Source organism: Bidens hawaiensis, unplaced genomic scaffold, assembly GCF_021521415.1.
Source record: "Bidens hawaiensis isolate Kalapana, Puna unplaced genomic scaffold, B.hawaiensis_p1.1 tig00020159_1, whole genome shotgun sequence".
NCBI classification, from domain to species: domain Eukaryota; kingdom Viridiplantae; phylum Streptophyta; class Magnoliopsida; order Asterales; family Asteraceae; genus Bidens; species Bidens hawaiensis.
Window position 1 is genome coordinate 117,529 of NW_027493071.1, and position 20,464 is coordinate 137,992.

At 35.4% G+C, this 20,464-nt stretch overlaps 1 protein-coding gene across 1 annotated transcript; it reads left to right on the forward strand.

The window, feature by feature from the left end:
• Positions 1 to 2,311: 2,311 nt before the first annotated feature.
• LOC143560021 (protein trichome birefringence-like 38) lies at positions 2,312 to 6,294 on the forward strand. The gene is made up of 5 exons (XM_077048429.1): positions 2,312 to 2,731; positions 3,579 to 3,744; positions 5,451 to 5,626; positions 5,698 to 5,856; positions 5,985 to 6,294. Exons 1-5 carry the CDS (start codon positions 2,406 to 2,408, stop codon positions 6,268 to 6,270), a joined length of 1,113 nt encoding a protein of 370 aa, XP_076904544.1. The 5' UTR covers positions 2,312 to 2,405; the 3' UTR covers positions 6,271 to 6,294.
• Positions 6,295 to 20,464: the final 14,170 nt, after the last annotated feature.

Genomic DNA, 20,464 nt, shown 5'->3' on the forward strand with positions numbered 1-20,464 from the left:
TTTATCTCCTTGTATTACGGGGTTGTTTAATAATTTTTCGTTTCTAATATTGTGAATGTATTTTTTTTGGATTTTAGTTTATTTATTTTAAGAAGTTAATAATATACTTAAACCTATTTTGATTTATTTATGTTGGGTTATGCTCATTTTTTAATGAAATGCTGAATGAATTATCTACTTAATTTTTATATTTATTTGTTTGTGTTTATTTGTTATAATTTGGATATTATTTTGTGAAATTTTTCATTTAAGTTAAAACTTAAAAGAAAAAAAAATTGCTAATGTAACTAAATCCATATTGAGAAATTAAATTAGGTTTTGATTACGGGTTTTACATTTTATGTTATTAATATATAAACTTAAAAGAAAAAGACCCTATGGAGTGGAGTATTTTGGTCTTTGGGTGCCCCAAACACCGGCCCTAGGCCTTTTGAGGGGCTTTAGCGTCCCTTCATTTTATCATTCAACCAATTAATTTATTTCCTTTAGACCCTAACAAATTATACATATATTTTTCTGATTTATATTTAATTTAAATTATAATAACCGAGTAATGATTGGAGGGGCTTCATCAATTACACTCTATTTTGACAAAAGGCCCAAATAATAAGCTGACAGGGGCGGACCTAGCATACCCCTCAACTTTTCGCTGGTAGTACAATTATTATATGTTTTGGTCAGTTTTCACATTTCGTTACCCCTGAAAAAATATAACGTTACACCTGTTTGTTTCAAGCCCAACCAAATTAAAAGCCGAAGCCAGTTAAAGCCCAACCAAATTTAAGCACAAACTAAATAAAACCATTTGTTTGTTTTTCCTTTATGCTTAAACGTTTGGTTTAGGTCAGATATCAACATTCAACAAAACAAAGTTCCATTCAGTCGTGCCTTCCATCCACACTGCCCCAACCCCCTGCATGTTGCAGCCGAGTAGCCAACGATTGGTGCTCCTTCAGTCCCACACTCCCTCGTCCACGGTTTTAATTCTACTTGATCAATTTAGGTATTATTCTACTTCTACTTAAAATTGTAATTGTTTATTTGTTTATATAAATTGTTAATTTGGAATTATTTATGGGCAATTAAATGAATTTTTTTTAACAGTGAACTTCTTTTAATTTTTATTGTCTTTATGATTTGAATCCATGACCTCCCATTCAAACCTTAGTGTTTTAAAGGCTTTGCCTTTGGTAATTGAGCGGCACCTCATTGGTAGCAATTGAATGATTGATTGTGATTTGTTGGATATTCGAATAATATAAATTGGAAATTGTAATTGATTAGGGATTTAGGGTTTATGTGTAAATTAAAATTGATTATAGATTTATGGTTTAAATTTGTCTCTTCTAAAATTAGGGAACTTGTAAGATGAAACAACAAAGTCTTATTAGCAATCTTTTTAAACGAAACAAGAAAATGATAATATCGGTCCAAAGGCAAGTTAAAAAAACAAAAAACTATTGTATGAAATATCGTAAAAAAAATCGGTTATTGTATGAAATATGGTAAAAAAAAGTCGTTTACGTTGTATGAAGTACAGTAAAAAAAATTTTTGAACGTTACCCCAAAATTATGATCTAGATCCGCCAAAGCTGATATCACATGACGCAAAATGCTTTCATACGGGCTCCATTCATTATACATGTTCTAAGTTTTTCTATATATCCATCTATAGATTCTATCGACATAGGAGATGCAATAAGGAACATGAACCACGGAAGATATATAAGGACTATACGGTTGTTCATGTACTTCCAAAAAGCAGTTAACTTGTTAAAAAGGAAAAACAAATATAAAAAGACGAAACTTCAATTCTCTCCCTTTCCATCCACTTCAGTCTCACATTTTCCATGTACCATGCATACATCACTTTCCATAAAACTGAAATTAGTTAAAAAAAAAGAAAATAATGCACTTTTAAATATAAGGAAATAAAGCTATGCATTATTTTGATCTTATATTTTAGACCAATAAAACATTTAGGCTTAGTTTACCAATTACCCACAAGGCAGCCACAATACACATGTGGTAACAAATTTATATCCATACATCACTTTATGTACTTTCCCGATCTTTATCAAATGGACTACTCCTATATTGATGCGCCTCTTTGTTTTTATTCTCTTGCTATATTTTTTTTATTTAACCTAGCTATATTTTAAATGAATTAGTCCAATTTAGATCTACCAATTACTTTCTTATCTTATCTTTTTTTTTCATATATATGTATAGCTAAAGTAAATTGTAAGTATGTGCATGCGATGAATGTTCTGTCTATATATATAATAATTGAATGGGGGTAGAGGCATGAGAGACCAAGGGGCACAAAGACAGCTTTTTCTACGCACAATTATTGATTAAGCATTGTTCCCAGTACCCTCTCCTAACCAAAGTCCAATAAAGAGATGGATTTTGGTTACCAAAAGAGATGTCTTTTGTTGGTTGCTATCATCGTTCTCCTTCAAGTGCAGCTGCTTCTTGTTGTAACTTTGGCCAAAACACAATTACCTCTTTCATCATCTTATAATAATATAAGTAGTTCAGTAAGGAGAAGAGAGCTATTAGGATGTGATTTGTTCAAGGGAAAATGGGTCATTGACACTTCAGCCCCAATCTATGCTGCTTCTAGCTGCCCCTTCATTAAATCCGAGTTCGATTGTGTCAAAAATGGCCGCTCAGACACTCAGTATCTCAAGTATTCTTGGCAACCTGATTCTTGCAACTTACCCAGGTATATTCTCCTCTCTCTCATACGTACACATATGGTTGCAGGAGTTGCTAGGCTCTGTCAGGTCGGTCGACTGGAGAGTTGCGAGTACTTGTCCCAATCGAGAGTACTTAGAAATTACTCTTCGAGTACTCGGCCAAGGCAGGGAGCACTTATGGATTAGTCGTCGAGTACTTGTCTGCCTAAACCGATTTTTACAACACTACACACAAACAGACGAAGTTTTATGATTTTTGGTGATTTTCTTGAAATGACATCTCTTCTTTATAGTGCTTTAATCGGAAGGGATCATGCCCGGAAAATAAGACAAGTTCATACACTGTCATGTCAAATTTCCACATTAGAACACTTTGGTATTCTTCCTATTGCTTTAAAGGAGTACGACTTTTGGGTTGTCCAAATTTGTTTTATATTCACAACTAAGTGAAATGGAATCACAATATGATTAAATTTGTAACATGTAACAATCATGTTTAGTTTTTGATTAAAAATCTAAAATGAAATTTCTTAAAATCATTTTATGGTATCTTGGACCAAAGTCGCTTCCTGTAGTGATGACAATTAATAGATTGGTACTTTCAGTGCACTTCATTTCAAATAGCCACCTCAAGCAATTGATGACATTAATTTTGGGTCTATATTTATTTAATTGCTCTTTAAAAATACATTAAATGATCAAACACTATATATATTTACCAAGTATGTATACTGTTAAACTTGTCTAGCCAGTTTCACACTTAATCTAGTAAGGGATAAATACAATTTTATTACTTTGGTAAAAGATAAATAAAATTCTTTATATGTTTTATTCAACACAGGATGCAAAATATCTGATACATGCATATTATAGGTTTAATGGGTTGGATTTGTTGAGCAAATGGAGAGGGAAGAAGGTGATGTTTGTTGGTGACTCACTGAGTGAGAATATGTGGCAATCCTTAGCCTGTTTGCTTCATGCATCAGTGCCCAAGGCCACTTTTCAGCACAGGGACTCACTCACTTCACTAACATTTCAGGTATGCACTTACTGTCCTATAGACTGTTGATTATTGCACAAGTGAAATCAGTCCGGACCAATAACAAACCCCTCTTCTACTCGAACACGAAAACAATAGCTCAAACACAAGAGCTGACTCTTTTTCTTTATTAATCAAACAAAAGACTCACATAGATAAAACTAAACTATAAACGATAAACCCTATCAAGGCTTATATATATAAAACTAAACTTATGAAACAAGAAAAACTAGAACTAGGAAACCTAAACGAACTTTAATTCTAAACAACATAAGTTCTATAAATAAGATAACTTCGGCACCAAGGAGTTCACTTTGGTCCCTGAATTTATGATCTCTACCATAACCGTCGCTTAAGATTTCTATACCACCCTTATACTCTTCGCATTAATTATTCCTTCCCATACATTACTTTATGCACAACTGTCGAAGTTATACTGATTTCATGTCTGCTTTGACACTGTTGAAAGAAACTGTTTTTTGTGTCAGTTGTGGTTAACAATGACTCAGTTCAATCTGTTGGGCATATGACATAATTTTTGGCCAAATATTAGGAAAGACATGAACAGCACAGAAACCATTTTGCATTGATTAGTTGATGATATGTCTGATATCTCACAGTGATATGTGCATAAAATATTTGTACTTATTTGAGATGGTGGGATATATCTAAGCAATATGATGGGCAGTTTTTGTTTATGTTAAGTCGATATGATGGACCTTTTACCCTACTGTTATGTCTTTCTTTTTATTTTTATTTGCCAGTTGTCGGCACAAAAAGTCAACTTAACAACTTAACATAAGGACATCAGCCCAAAAGAAGACTTGTGCTTATGTGTGTGTGAGACTGTGAGAGAAGAGGGTGTTAAATTTACAGTTTTTCACTTTTTGATGGGAACATTACCAAAATAGTCCATTGAATAAAAAAATTATGAAAATAAACTTGAATTTTTTTAATTTACTAAACTAAAATAGCATCGACTTTTTTCTGCTACACCAACCGCTTTATTTCCTGCGCTAACCCCCATACCTCCTGCGTCACCATTTCTCATACGCTAACAAGATTAAGTGGTAATTAACAAATTCCATAGCTGTTTGGATATTTATAAAGTCAACATGGCTATTTTGACGATATTCCTTCTTTTTATCTTTATATATATATATATATATATATATATATATATATATATATATATATATATATATATATATATATATACTTTTATAGAATTAGTTACATGATACAAGTTCCAAGTCGCATCTCATATATATAATTTTAAGAGGAATGTGTAAATGTTAAGGTATGATGAAGACAAAGCATGCACATGAAACCAAACAAGGTTCACAAGTGTGTTTTATCATCGTGGAAGGAAGTTAATTAATGATCATTTCAGAAAGTCTTTCACCTTTACAGTCCTTGTGTTTGTAAACGGCAGCCTTAGATATTTTCTTTTTATTATCTGGTTAAAATGACATGTGACCCACCACTTTTCTTATCAAAAGGATTTATATTATTGTACAGTATTTTATAAACTTGAGGTGGAATATGATTATTGATTCTAATATCCATCACTACTAATTAAGTAGATTAATCATCTGAAACTATACATGTAAATTAATATACTAGCTTTGACAAGCAGATAGATCATATTGTGTTACCAATTACCGTCGATGCTCCAAGCTGTTTAACAATGAATAAACGTGCAGGACTACGGAGTAACAATATATTTATATCGCTCCACATACTTGGTGGACATCGTAAAAGAAAGCATAGGCCGAGTACTGAAATTGGATTCTATTCAATCTGGCAATGCATGGAAAGGGATAGACGTGTTGATTTTCAATTCGTGGCATTGGTGGACACACACGGGAAAATCTCAACCGTATGATTCATCAATCTCTATAACGTTTGTATTAATATGTTGATCTCATATGTTCTTAACTATTCCTACAGATGGGACTATGTGCAATACGGCTCAACTGTGTCAAAAGATATGGATCGCCTTGAGGCATACTTCAAGGGCATGACAACATGGGCAAAATGGGTCGATCTCAATGTCAACCCATCTCGGACCAAAGTAATCTTCCAAGGGATCTCTCCTTCGCATTACAAGTAAGTGCTTCATCCAATTACACCAAGCAACAAAAAACAAAATTGTATGTATATGTTACTATCATCATGCACAAGGTCTTTCAGAAATAATTAAATCCTAATATTTGGTGAACTCATTTCAAAATCAGGGGAAAGGAATGGGGATCATCATCCAAGAATTGCTACGGTGAGCTACAGCCAATACAAGGATCAACATATCCGGCAGGATTGCCTGAAGCCCAAGGTGTTTTGAACAAAGTTCTAGGAAGTATGCAAAAACCAGTTTTCTTGCTGGATATCACAACGCTGTCACAGTTGAGAAAAGATGCTCACCCTGAATCTTACGGTGGAGGCTCGGGTGTAGACTGTAGTCATTGGTGTGTTCCTGGACTGCCCGATACTTGGAACCAACTCCTATATGCAAGCTTTATTTGATTGACAAATTATCCCATTAATTTATGTTAGTCCAGATTTGTTTTACAGGCACTATATATCCTAGTGGTGATGGAATGTTGAAATTTGTCCGTTTTTAAGTTCAATGAATAATTTCTTATTTTCACTATTAATTGAGTGATCTTGGTGTGTGCTAGAAAAAAATAGAGAAAATTAATAATTTTTGAAGACAAAAATATCTATAGTTAATATATGATTTATGGATTCATGTTGTTCTTGATGATAATTTCAATATAAGCTTAAGATATGTCCAAATGAAGTTAAGATGATTCAAGCCGGAGTGTTTGACATGAAAATTTGAAGTTAGAAATTGGGTGAAAATTTGACCCTTGCAGTTTTCTTAAAAATGGTTTAAGAAAAACGAACTCGACGATGTCATACCAAAATTCTTTGGCTCATGCAAGCTTGGTTTTGTACCACAAATAAGTTACTACATACTATGTGTGAATTTGCAAGATGGTGATCAGGCTTAATTGAGTACACAACTCACGAACACAGGGGATGAACAAAACTGCTTGTTCAACACTTTGCTTTATTATCAGAAGAAAGTAAGTTACAAACTAAAGAAAATAATATTTAAAGACTCTTCTAACTTGGCCTACAAGAAAAGAAAACAATTTGAAACCAACTCAAATACTAATTTGAATCTGACCATTATCTAAACATTATAACAAATAAACTAAATGACCTTTGAACTTTTAGTGATCTCCTCCTTTCATCCCTCGAGATCGAACCGTACCTTCCTATTCAACATTGCTCGTTTTTAACACTCCCTCTCAATGTTGATATTATTCATGTTCATGGCTTCACAAAATCCTTTGAGCTTCATACTTGACAGACATTTAGTAAAAAGATCGGCTACTTGCTCATGAGTAGTAACATACTTCAAATCGATCTTGCCTTCTAACACCTTCTCTTGGATGAAGTGGTAGTGTACTTCTATATGTTTCTCCCTTGCATGAAACATCAGATTCTCGGCTAAATGAATTGATGACATGTTGTCACAAAACAATACTACCTTCTCCTCCACCGGCTGCCTAAGTTCACCAAGTAATAATTGAAACCAAACTAACTCTTGAGCTGCCATTGCAGCAACCCGGTACTCCGCCTCAGTTGTCGATAACGAGACGGTTGGTTGTCTCTTGCTACACATGTCACCACTCCTCGTCCAAGCTTAAAAACATAACCCGTAGTCGATTTTCTTGTATCCAAATCGCCCGCGTAATCGGCATCACAATAACTCATTAACTCCAACTTCACTCCTTGATCAAACTTAATCCCAAAACCAAGAGTGGATTTATCGTACCTTAGAACCCTCCTAATTACATCAAGGTGTGGCTTTCTAGGATGTTGCATGTATCGACTTAGTACTTCGACTTCGAACGATATATCGGGTTGGATTAACGTTAAATAAATTAAGCTTCCTACTATTTGTCAGCACATGGTAGGATCATCTAACTCCTTTCCCTTATCGACGCATAACTTTGACGTGACATCCATCGATGCATCAATTGGCTTACAATCTAGCATACCAAACCGGACCAATAGATCAATACAATACTTCTATTGGTGCCAAAACTAAGGCTCCCTCTTCATATTTTAGCCCTAAGCCCAAAAATTGACTTAGCTTTCCAATGTCTTTCATATAAATCTGACACACAGATTTCGTTTAAGCTGCTCGATCCCGTCTATGTCATCTCCGGTGATTATGTCATCAACATAAACCAGAACTACAACCAATTTAGGCCCGTTTGCCTTGACAAATAAACTCGCATCAGCCTTAGACATCTCAAAGTCATTATGTTGCAAGAACTCACCCATATTCCTGAACCACGCTCTCGGGGATTGCTTTAAACCGTATATTGCTTTTTGTAACTTGCATACATAGTCGGGATGTTCGTTGCTTATGAACCCTTCCGGTTGCTCCATATGTATCTTGTGATCGAGATCGCCATAAAGAAACGCATTCTTTACATCCATTTGATGTAGACACCAATTCTTCCCGGCGGCAACCGCTAGAACAACCCGAATGGTTGTTAATTTAGCCACGGGACTAAACGTGTCTTCGTAATCAACTCCATATTGTTGAGAGAAACCACGTGCCACTAAACGGGCCTTATATCGATCAACCGAACCATCCGCTTTTCGTTTAACTTTGAAGACCCACTTATACGTTACAAGTTTTACGTTAGCGTGTTTTGGAACCAGAACCCATGTCTCATTTCTTTCCATAGCCTTTATTTCCTCTTGCATGGCATTACACCATTCAACACTTTTGCATGCAATGTTATAACTTTCTAGTTCCTTTCATTAGCTTCTGTAACTGCCACGTTTGCATAATACTTTGCATTTGGCTTTCTACCTCGAGTATATCTTCTTGGTTCTATTTGCGGGTTGTTTCAGAATTTTCACTCGATGATTCAACTGCACCGATCTTCCAAGGATGCTGTCTCGGTCTCAATTCTGACCGTGGACTATTTTCTGGGCTCGTTTCGTCCACTTCAGTCGTTTAGTTATCGTCATTAATAACCAGATTAATGTTCGAGCTTTCTTGTTTTTCCTTAATAAACTCGGTGTCCGGTAACACCTCTTTCCCAACTGACCACCATGACGAGTTCTCGTCAAACACTACGTTACGTTACACGTAGCACCGATTTGTTACCGGGTCACAACACCGCCAACCTTTTCGTTCCGAGTCGTACCCATCGAAGATACACCGTATTGCCTTCTTCTCCATCTTGTCTCGTAAATGGTTCGGCACGAATACATAGCAAACGAATCCAGATACTCGAAAATAAGATACGTTCGGTTTTATATTAAATAACTTTTCATACGGTGATTGGTACTCTTGCTGTTGTTGTGGTAACCGATTTTTAACATACGCAGCTATACGTATTATTCAGCCCGGAAATGACCAGGAAAATTTTTAGCATGAACAATGCTTCTGCATGTTTCGCATAAATGTCGGTTCTTTCTTTCGGACACGCCATTCTGTCGTGGCGTGTTCGGGCACGTTAATTGTCTCCGGATTTTATTTTCTTTTAAATACTTCTCAAAAGCAAACGGAAAACACTCCCCATCGTTATCCGATCGTAAGCGTTGAACCATGCGCTTTGTTTGTCTCTCAGCTTCCTCTTTGAATAATTTGAACTTCTCATACACATCAAATTTTTCCTTCATAAAATCCACTCACACGTATCGAGAGAAATTATCTATGAATGTAACCATGAACTTGAGACCTTTAACTGAGGGCTATTTCACCGAACCAAACACGTTCGAGTGAATTAATTCTAACGGCTCCTTAGCTTTATATCTTGAGCTTCCATATGGTTGCTCGTGGGCTTTTCCAAACTGACACCTGGCACACACCGTTTCTTTATTTACTTCGAACTTTGGTAAGCGTTTGACCAACTCATTTTTCACCATTAGTTCAAGTTTGTAGAACCCAACGTGGCTTAACCTGGCGTGCCATAAATCCGTAGTTTGACTTCCACTCGTTTTGCCAACATAGGGGGATTCAGCCAATAAAACATAAACAGTACCAGCTCGTTGTCCTTGCAATTTAGGAATGGATGGAGTTTCAAATTTATCAAAAATTAATACGTTATCTGATCCGAACAGAACGTACTTACCGGTTGAGGTTATTTGGGGTATGGAGAACAAGTTCTTTTTCATTCCTGGAACGTGAAAATCATCTTGCATCACGAACTCCTTTTGATTACCATCGGCTGGAAAGTGAACCTCTCCTATATTAGCAATCTGATGCCTCGAGTTATCCGCAATAACCACCACATTATCTTCGGTATACTTCTTGCATTTACTTAGCTTTTCTTTCTCCCCAGTTAGATGATTCGAACATCCCGAATCAATAATCCATTCTTCGAGTCGGTTTAACTTAGGCTCGGCTGTAATCGTAAGGGCCGGTATCTCTTCAACTTGTGCCATATTCGCCTCAACATCCCATGGTTCCTCACGCTCGACTGCTGCTACATTCCCTTCATTTTTAGGTTGTTTACAATCTCTCGCCATATGACCTCGCCAACCACAATTGTAACAATTGTTTGAAAACTTTTGATTTTTTACGTATCTGCCTTTCTTTTCGGTTTTGGTTTCGTTCCGACCAGGTCCCTTACTTTTTCGATCACCATCAAATCTCTTACCTCGATCATTACTTCGTGGACGATTCTTCCACGGCTTCCCCTGACCATGATTCTTGGTCTTTTCTACAAAGAAAGCTTTATCATCTTCGCTTTTGATTGTTGCTCCATTTAGTTGAGCGGCGAGATCTTCTTAACCAGTGAGTAGATTTACGCACTTGCCTAGGCTCGGTTGGTTAGGCCAGCCCTGTATAGCAGTAATAAAACTATGAAACTCCGGTTTAAGCCCGTGGATAATTATCCGTTTCATGCGGGCTTCATCGATTCTTCCTTGCAGGTCCAACTCGGCTATCTCTAGGCATAAGGTTTTCACCTTATGAAAGTACTATGGGATTAACTTATCTTTATGGCTCATCGATAGTAACTCATTTTCAAGAAGTTGAAAGGGAGTGTCATTTCGTTTGGAAAAAAATCGTCCCAAACAATCCCAAACTTGCTTAGGTGTTTCTAGATCTTGAAAGCGATCTAGCAAATCTTCTTCCATCGTTGTTTTTAGCAAGTAAATAGCCTTCCCGACTTTGATATTCCACTTTCCGACTGCTCCTCCCGTGTCTTTTCTAGGTAGAACTGTATCTGACCCGCTAACAACCTCCCATAAGTCGTGTCCCTGCAAGTAGGACATGATACACATGGACCATGTACCGTAATTGGTCTGGTTCAACTTCTTCATTCCACTGACAATCTGAAAGTCAGCTATGACTAGGGTTTGTTTCTTTCTTCTCTTCAGTGGTTTGTTCTTCGATCTACAGCCGATCAATCTCCCTAAAGCAATCAATCGAGAAACTCTCAAAGGCTGGACTTTGATCGATGAACTCGTACGAACGAATCGTTTCGATGATTTGGCATCGATACCAATTAATGAATTTGCAAGATGGTGATCAGACTTAATTGAGTACACAACTCACGAACACAAGGGCCGAACAAAACTGCTTGTTCGACACTTTGTTTTATTATCAGAAGAAAGTAAGTTACAAACTAAAGAAAATAATATTTAAAGACTCTTCTAACTTGGCCTACATGAAAAGAAAACAATTTGAAACCAACTCAAATACTAATTTGAATCTGATCATTATCTAAACATTATAACAAATAAACTAAATGACCCTTGAACTTTTAATGATCTCCTCCTTCCATCCCTAGAGATCGAACCGTACCTCCCTATTCAACATTGCTCGTTTTTAACAACTAGCCACTTCTGTTCTTAGTTGGCAATACATCTGCTACGTACTCTAGGAGCCAAATACACATAAACATGAAATTTGTTTTAAGAAAACCTTGCTAACTACTTTATATTAATTTACTTATTATGTCAACCTATATTTAGCAAAAAGATAAAGACGATGTTTGCATCACATGCACAACACTAAAAAAATCTTCTTTTACCAGGTTAACGAAAAAAAGTGGGCATTTGTTCTTTTCTAGATATACATGTCGTTTTTACCTAAAACGCACCCGAATACCGAACCCAACCCAAATTAACCCAAACCCGATTAAGATGGAACCCAAAGACAATTAGGATGGAACCCAAAGGTAGTATTCGGTTCGGTAATGCTGTTAAAAAATGTTTAACTGGCTTAACTCGGTTAACCCGAATTTACATAAAACAAATGTCTCTTCTACGTATACATACATAATCAATAAAGAGTATGGTTTTCCACCCATATGTTTTGTTTTTTTGCTTGTATGTATAGTATATGATGTATGATGTTTTTTTTACATAACGATTTGACATTTTCATTTTAGTTTTATACGATTGGTTGATACATGATTAATCGTTTTCTATATACTTTTCGTTTCTTCTTACCACCTCATCAACGCATTATACGCACATAATGCGTCCAATTTAAAACCAAGGCGTTAATGCAACTTGTCATGTGTTAGTGAGTTGGTTTAGGTTACATGAAATAAGGTTAGATTACAACAAGGTATTTTGATGTTTAAAGCATGTGTATCATCAATTGTACACTTCTAGGTCTCAATAGGTCCTGAAATGTGTTAGTGAATATTGTTTTTAGGTTATGGAGAGTCATGTTAGGTCTTAACAACTAATTTTGTGTTAAATTTCATGCATGTGATGATCGGTACACTATGATCGATGTCGAAAGGTTAATAAAAAACATTTATAAATTACCTTTATTAGCTAGGGCAAGTAAGGTATCGAATCCACAGGAAATCAGTGGAAAATGCTACCATAGTTCATTGTTCACTAATTAATTAAACTAGGCGCACAACTGATGTCAAGCGGTTTGGAAATTAATTTGGTTGTAAAACAATTTAAGAAAACAGTGACTACACTTCAGGTTCGGGATATGCAATAAACTGATTGACGATAATTTATACCAATTGAGAAATCACATAAACATGATTCGTTTATTAGGATAGATGAATGATTACTAGACACAATAGTTTGGTTATGATGATTCACATAACTTAATCCGAAGAATTGACACAACTGAACACGGTCTACCTAATTACCAGTCATTAATACAAAACTAAGCATCTATCGATAATTAATGGCAAACGGTTCAATGACGATGAGAACTTAATCATAAATGTTGATGAGCACAAACCAAATAATTGATGATAAATGAAAGTCCCAGAAAAACAACTGTTTAATCAGTTCTAATAAACAAATAGATTCAATCAACCAAAAGATTAATCAAAGCTAAATCCCAATACATGTAATGTTCATAAAATTAATCAGTTCATATGCTAACCCTACACCTGAAGTGGCCACGAGTGGTTTAGCCTTGCCTCTTCATCATGATTAGCTTGATTATGGATTGGAAGGATGAAACCGTGGGTGATTTGGTGATTGAAAGGTGTTAAGATGGTGAAGAATGGCCCCAAAATCGTCCTTGGTGGCTAGGGTATGAAGCATAGCCGTCATGGGGTTGAACCGAGCTTAAGTAGCTCTCAAAAACCAAAAAATCGTGTTTTTCCGCCCAGACCACCGTAGCCTACGGTCATCAGCCGCTGCTTTACGGTGATTGCCCCACCGTACTGTTTTGCCCATAACTTCTTTGTTATCGCTCCGTTTTACGCACGGTTTTCGGCCACGTCTTCGTATTCAAATTCTCTATCAACCTAGATAATAAAATATCCATTTCCACTTCATCTCAAATACTCCAATTTAGCTCCTTTAAGCTTCACTCACATGTAAACGTAAAACCACTCAAAGTAATCATGTCCAAGACATATAAACGCACAAAACACACAATATAACTCACTTAACACACATTATTTCACACTAACGAGCTTGTAATGTGTGAAGATGTTATTTTTGGTTATTCGAAGTCCCGATCGATCATAACAAGTCTTTTTGTGTTAAATTACATACATTTTATGATTAATACATCACTAGGCCTTAATCGGCAGGGCAGGCTCTACGGTGGGGCTGGGTGGTCGATAGTCCTCGACCCGACACGTCCCCGATAGTCCCGAAAAATTTAATAAAAAAATTATATGTATTTTTATGAAAAATGATAAGGATTTTTACATATTTCCCCTTACTTAACACCCTTAATTACATATTTCCCACACCTAAATAAACAATTACATATTTCCCCTTTTCATATCAAATTACCAAGTTACCATATCTATTACTATTAATAAATTAATTAAAAAACATAGTTATATTAGTAATTATAAAGTTAAACCCACATCATCAAATCATCTTCTCCAACCTACTTTCAACAAAATACTCATTTTACTTAAGGCCTAAAATTTTTTTCGTCTTCGGCCTAATTTTTTTTTAAAATTCTTGGAGCTGGCTCTGGTAATCGGTTTCGTAATGTATTAATGATTTATTTTTGGTTATACCAAGTCAGATTAAATAATAATGTCATTTTCAGACACTACGTACATATGAAATGCAAATATTTGCGTATTTCATTACTTTTCTATATTTTAAATCACATATATAAAAAAGTATTATAGGTAAATTACGTCACTAGTGCGTATCGTGACTACCACATATCTAGCTTGGCATGCCCATAGTGTGTACTAACTATATTTTCCACAACAATGCACCCCCTAAAATGTGACAATGCAATATCGTGTTAGTTTCCTTACTCATGCACCAAGAGACTGGCCCATTACGACGCGTATTTCCCAGCTCGATTTCACTTGAAAAGATTGGTAACAAAGGATCATTTCTTGGCCAACATACATAAGGATTCCAACACCACCTTCATTGGATTTTAATTATGATACCACCATTTCAACTATTTAAATAAAAAATCAAATAAACAAAAAGGGCATGACACATTTGAGAATAGGATGGGTTTTAGAGAGGAATGAAACACAACATAGCTATGGGAGGAGGGCAAGACCGGTTTCAGCAATATGATGGTGTTGCCGTTCCGTTGCTCTATTTTTCTTCGGAGTGTGTGGTAGAGAACGTGAGAGATGCCATAAGATTTCAGGTAAGGTATGAGGACTTGGTATCCACCCTTGTTGTCGGCGAAAAGTGAGAACATGGATGTTTAGATGTATTTTTCAACAAAAGTTTTGCAACATCCGATTTGTATTTGATGGGATATAACCATATGTACGTAGTATTCGTGGCTCTTATTAATCCGTAAAAAGATAATTTGTAGCTCTTGCTAATACAAAATGAATCCCAATGAAAAAGGAATTAGACATTTGTTTTGAAATAATGCATATATTCTTGATCAAAGACTTGGAAATTCTTATTAATGGAAGGCCAAGCCTGTGGTGTTAGACTGCCAGTCAAGGAGTGAAATGGTAAATGCAGAATTGACTGGGGGAGGTGGAATATAGTATAGGCGTGTCCCGGTGCAAAAGATTCTTGACAAAAAATAATATGGAAAAATTTAATAGGAGCTTTGTTAAATGATCTTTCAGGTTATTACCAAATTATCCTTGAAGTTTCTAACTCATCATTTAACGATCTTTAATGAACTTAGCGACCACTTTAACTGTTGTTGACTTTGATTTTACAATATTGCTCACCCTTGACTTACATTGACCATGATCACATACAACACTACCGATGTGAGATTATTAAACAGAAAGTGCAAAACATTGTTTAAGGAAAGAGGACGAGAGGAGGTATGTGATTGAGTGTAGCTGGTGTGAGATATAGCTAGGGAAGCACTTACCATTACCAAGAACTATTTCGTAAGGTCCTTCATATTCGAAAAATGAGGAGAAAGAGGATCAATTGGACGCAATATAGAGAGAGACGTCACTGTCAACTATCCATGTCGGTGAGGCAGGAGTTTGTTGAGAATTGAAGTAGTTGCATTGGCATTAGGTTCTAGATTATGCGTGCTTGTAACAGTCATATGATTGCCACAGAGAAGACAACTGAGTTTCTTAGTACCAGGGGCGGGTCTAGCATAGGTTCATGGATAGTGCGAGCAACAGTTTAACATTCTCGGTGAAGTACATTTTAGTGCAATTTTTTTTTGTGCTATGTATCGGCTGCCCCTGAATAAAATTTTTAAGTCTGCGCTACCCCTCAACTTATCTTCTAGATCCACCACAACTTCTAATAATCTATGTTACGGAAACTGTAATAGGATTTGTTTTTTAGTAGCACGATTAGTCGATTACCTCCAGTGGGGTTAAAAGAACCTTTCCCGTGAATTGTTGATTTCATGATTGGTTACCGGTTGGGAACCTGTAGTTTGAGTCATTGAATGAATGAGATAAATACCGGTTGGGAACCTGTTCTATTTTGATTACCTTTGAGTTGATTTAACTGTAGAGATGGCATGAGGGATGTTGCTGAAGTCTTCTCCCAATTGTGCAAGTACATGCATTATCAGGTCTCTTTGATTGGGCTTTGGCCTTTGTGTCAAGGATAGTTCATCTTTTATATATGGTCCTCACATCATGAATAGACCCTTTGGGTTTCTTGGTTAGTTTCGTCGAAGAGAAATGATCTGACTTCGAGCGACACTTGTGTAGCTATTGTTGATTCCAATATCATGTGCCTCGCAGTATTTGCCGAAGAGAGAATAGGCTTGATAATTTCTGAGCAACTACCAAGGATGACACTTATAATATTTGTCATCCTTACCATGCATGTAGTGAACTCAGGATTGACTTTGGTGCCTTCTTTGTTGATATACCTTAAGGTACCTTATTCGTTTAACATTAATTTCAGTTAGCATTTAGTTGTAATAATTGAATGCCGAATTCTTAGCTTGCTAGTCAATGTTGTTATAACCTTCCATTCCATTGTTCTATTTGTATGGCTCCTTTCAATGAAATTATTCAAGATTCGTATAAAATATCTCTGATACTTTATAGTATTTGTCGGGTGCTTGGTGAGTGGTTTGACTTCGACAGTGATGAACTGATCAAGAAGTAAGTCGATAAGTGTGGATAACATTTGTTTTATCCACATCGGAAAATTTGGGACTCACTTAATAAGCCATAGTAGTTTTTTAGGGCTCTGATACCATATGAGAGCATTCCTAACCCAACCCCTAAAATTATGTGAGGAGGGTTTGTAAATTATAGGGTGGGATTGTGAGTGGTTGTGAGTATAAATTATTGGGTGAATAGAGAAAATATAGTGATTTTCTGTAAATTTGGGAAAAAAATAGTGATTTTTTGTAAGTTATAGGGTGGAGAGAGAAAACTGTAATGATAAAGGTATAAAAAAAGTATTATTTAATTGAATAGAAGATAGAAATGTAGTGTTTTTTATTGTAACTATAAAGATAGGGATGAGGAACGGACTGGGAATGCTATGATGTATTCAATTTTTTGGGTAAAAGTTTTTGCATTTCATAAGATATAATATATGTTTATAGAAAATATATGCATAAAAGGTATGCAATTATGGATACAAGATGTGAAACTGTAAGAGCATTCTCAACCCGTTTCCTATCTCTATATCTATATATATCATATAATTACACTAAAAAATACTATATTTTTCTATTCTGTTCAATTAAATAATATTTTTATACCTTTTTAATTACAGTTTTTTCTCTCCACCCTATAATTTACAAAAAAATCTCTACATTTTCCCCAAATTTACAAAAAATCACTACCTTTTCTCTTTTCACCCTATAATTTACACTCACAACCCCACCATATAATTTACAAACCCTCGTCACATAATTTTAAAGGATGGGTTGGGAATGCTCTGACAACCTATACAAAAATGATATCTATTATTTAAATACATTGATATCAATAGTTTGACTTTGACTTAGGTAGATGAGCCATACATGATATCATCAAATATTGCATTCCATTATAAAATAATATCATCAAACATTACATATTTACATTCCGTTATAAAAATCCTTAGATATTCACAAGTAAATCTGGCGACTTGATTAACCCATTATTTTTAGGTTAAAGCTAATTATTAGTACCTTGGATAACAAAGTAACAAACTTGCTAAACATACCACATTATAAGCCAACACTTGGTTTTGTAATTTTTAATCACAATCACTTTTATTCGGCTACGAGTCCCAGAGAGGACCAAAGGCTGGAATCCCTTTACTCTTACAAGCATTCACCACATCCCTACTACCTTCCGGGTTACTCGTTACGATCACCACCTCCGCCCGCCAGTTCCTTGCTGCGGCAACACTCATTTCCGAAACATTCGGTCGCCCCATCACCGCAGTGTCATGAACTATCACCTTCTCTTTCGGATACCCGCTCACCCACTCCTTAATTTCTTTCCCAAAGTTTTGTTCAATCCCTTTTGCTACCCACAACAAGCACACCTCAGCTGGACCATGTTGTAGCAAGAATGACAAAAACACACAGATACCCGAACCGGTTGCAACTACCAAAACACGATTGTACATGTTAACTAGATATGGTAGACCGGCGAAATGCACTTGTCGGACCCATAAATGACTTGGCGGGTTTGAGACCAGGGATTTTGTAAAGTCACCAACCGCACCGGCTAGCATCATAAAAAAGTATTATTTAATTGAATAGAAGAGAGAAATGTAGTGTTTTTTATTGTAACTATAAAGATAGGGATGGGGAACGGACTGGGAATGCTATGATGTATTCAATTTTTTGGGTAAAAGTTTTTGCATTTCATAAGATATAATATATGTTTATAGAAAATATATGCATAAAAGGTATGCAATTATGGATACAAGATGTGAAACTGTAAGAGCATTCTCAACCCGTTTCCTATCTTTATATCTATATATATCATATAATTACACTAAAAAATACTATATTTTTCTCTTCTGTTCAATTAAATAGTATTTTTTATACCTTTTTAATTACAGTTTTCTCTCTCCACCCTATAATTTACAAAAGAGTTAATGTCCATTTTCGTCCCTGTGGTTTGCTACTTTCGCCACTTCAGTCCAAAGTTTGAAATTTTGTCAATTTAGTCCTTATAGTTTTAAACATTAGCCAATTACGTCCTCTAGTCTAACGGCATCCAACTATGCCGTTAGTTTAAGGGGTATTTTTGTCTTTCTTCTATTTATGTTTAGTTAATGGCCAGTTTCGTCCCTGCGGTTTGATACTTTTGCTACTTCAGTCCAAAATTTGAAAATTTTTCAATTTTATGTTTAATTTATTCAGCTTTTTTTTCTTTTTTTTTTGTCTATAGCCTTTAAGAGCATAAGCCAAGCCCAAAACCATCAAGCATCGACCAAAACAGGTTTACGTTTACTCTGTCGATAACAATAATCATACCCCCCTCGTATTTAGTTTCTAGACATTTTCTAAACTCTCCCTCATGGTGGAATTCATTGGTAAAGTGGTCAAGGTAATTCCCTAAAACCGTACTATACCGATAAAACTAAAATCGTTTCTTTGGTTAATGCATAATAGTTACGGTTTAGAGATTAACATATTGTAGCAAACATCTTGGTCGAAATCACATCAGGAGGTCAAATATCCTGCATTTCCATGTTTGCTCAAGAAATCGATACACTAGATCGCATGTGTGTTCTTCAAATCGTGGTGTTGTTATTGAATTCTTCATATCGACTACAATTCTAGGGTTGAATCCGACGAATTCAAGAACAATACCACGATTTGAAGAACACACATGCGATTTAGTGCATTAATTTCTTGCGCAAACATGGAAATACGGGATATTCGACCTCCTGATGTTGATTTCGACCCAAATGTTTGCTACGATATGTTAATCTCTAAACCCTAACTATTATGCATTAATCAGAGAAACGATTTTGGTTTTTTCGATATAGTTCGGTTTTAGGGAATTACCCTGACCACTTTACCAAATTACCAATGAATTCCATCTTGGACTGAAGTAGCAAAAACAAAAAAAAACAAAAAAAACTGAATAAATTAAACATAAAATTGACAAATTTCAAACTTTGGACTGAAGTAGCAAAAGTATCAAACTACAGGGACGAAACTGACCATTAACTAAATATAAATAGGAGAAAGACAATAATACCCCTAAATCTAACGGCATAGTTGGATGCCGTTAGACGGGGGGACGTAATTGGCTAATGTTTAAAACTATAAGGACTAAATTGACAAAATTTCAAACTTTGGACTGAAGTGGCGAAAGTAGCAAATCACATGGACGAAAATAGCTATTAACTCTTTACAAAAAAATCTCTACATTTTCCCCAAATTTACAAAAAGTCACTACCTTTTCTCTTTTCACCATATAATTTACACTCACAACCCCACCATATAATTTACAAACCCTCGTCACATAATTTTAAAGGATGGGTTGGGAATGCTCTGACAACCTATACAAAAATGATATCTATTATTTAAATACATTGATATCAATAGTTTGACTTTGACTTAGGTAGATGAGCCATACATGATATCATCAAATATTGCATTCCATTATAAAATAATATCATCAAACATTACATATTTACATTCCGTTATAAAAATCCTTAGATATTCACAAGTAAATCTAGCGACTTGATTAACCCATTATTTTTAGGTTAAAGCTAATTATTAGTACCTTGGATAACAAAGTAACAAACTTGCTAAACATACCACATTATAAGCCAACACTTGGTTTTGTAATTTTTAATCACAATCACT

Coding starts and splice junctions, on each gene's coding strand:
- LOC143560021 (XM_077048429.1), top strand. CDS start 2,406: ATGGATTTTGGTTACCAAAAGAGATGTCTTTTGTTGGTTGCTATCATC. Junction 5,627..5,697: donor CACACGGGAAAATCTCAACC/GTATGATTCATC, acceptor CTATTCCTACAG/ATGGGACTATGTGCAATACG. Junction 5,857..5,984: donor ATCTCTCCTTCGCATTACAA/GTAAGTGCTTCA, acceptor TTTCAAAATCAG/GGGAAAGGAATGGGGATCAT.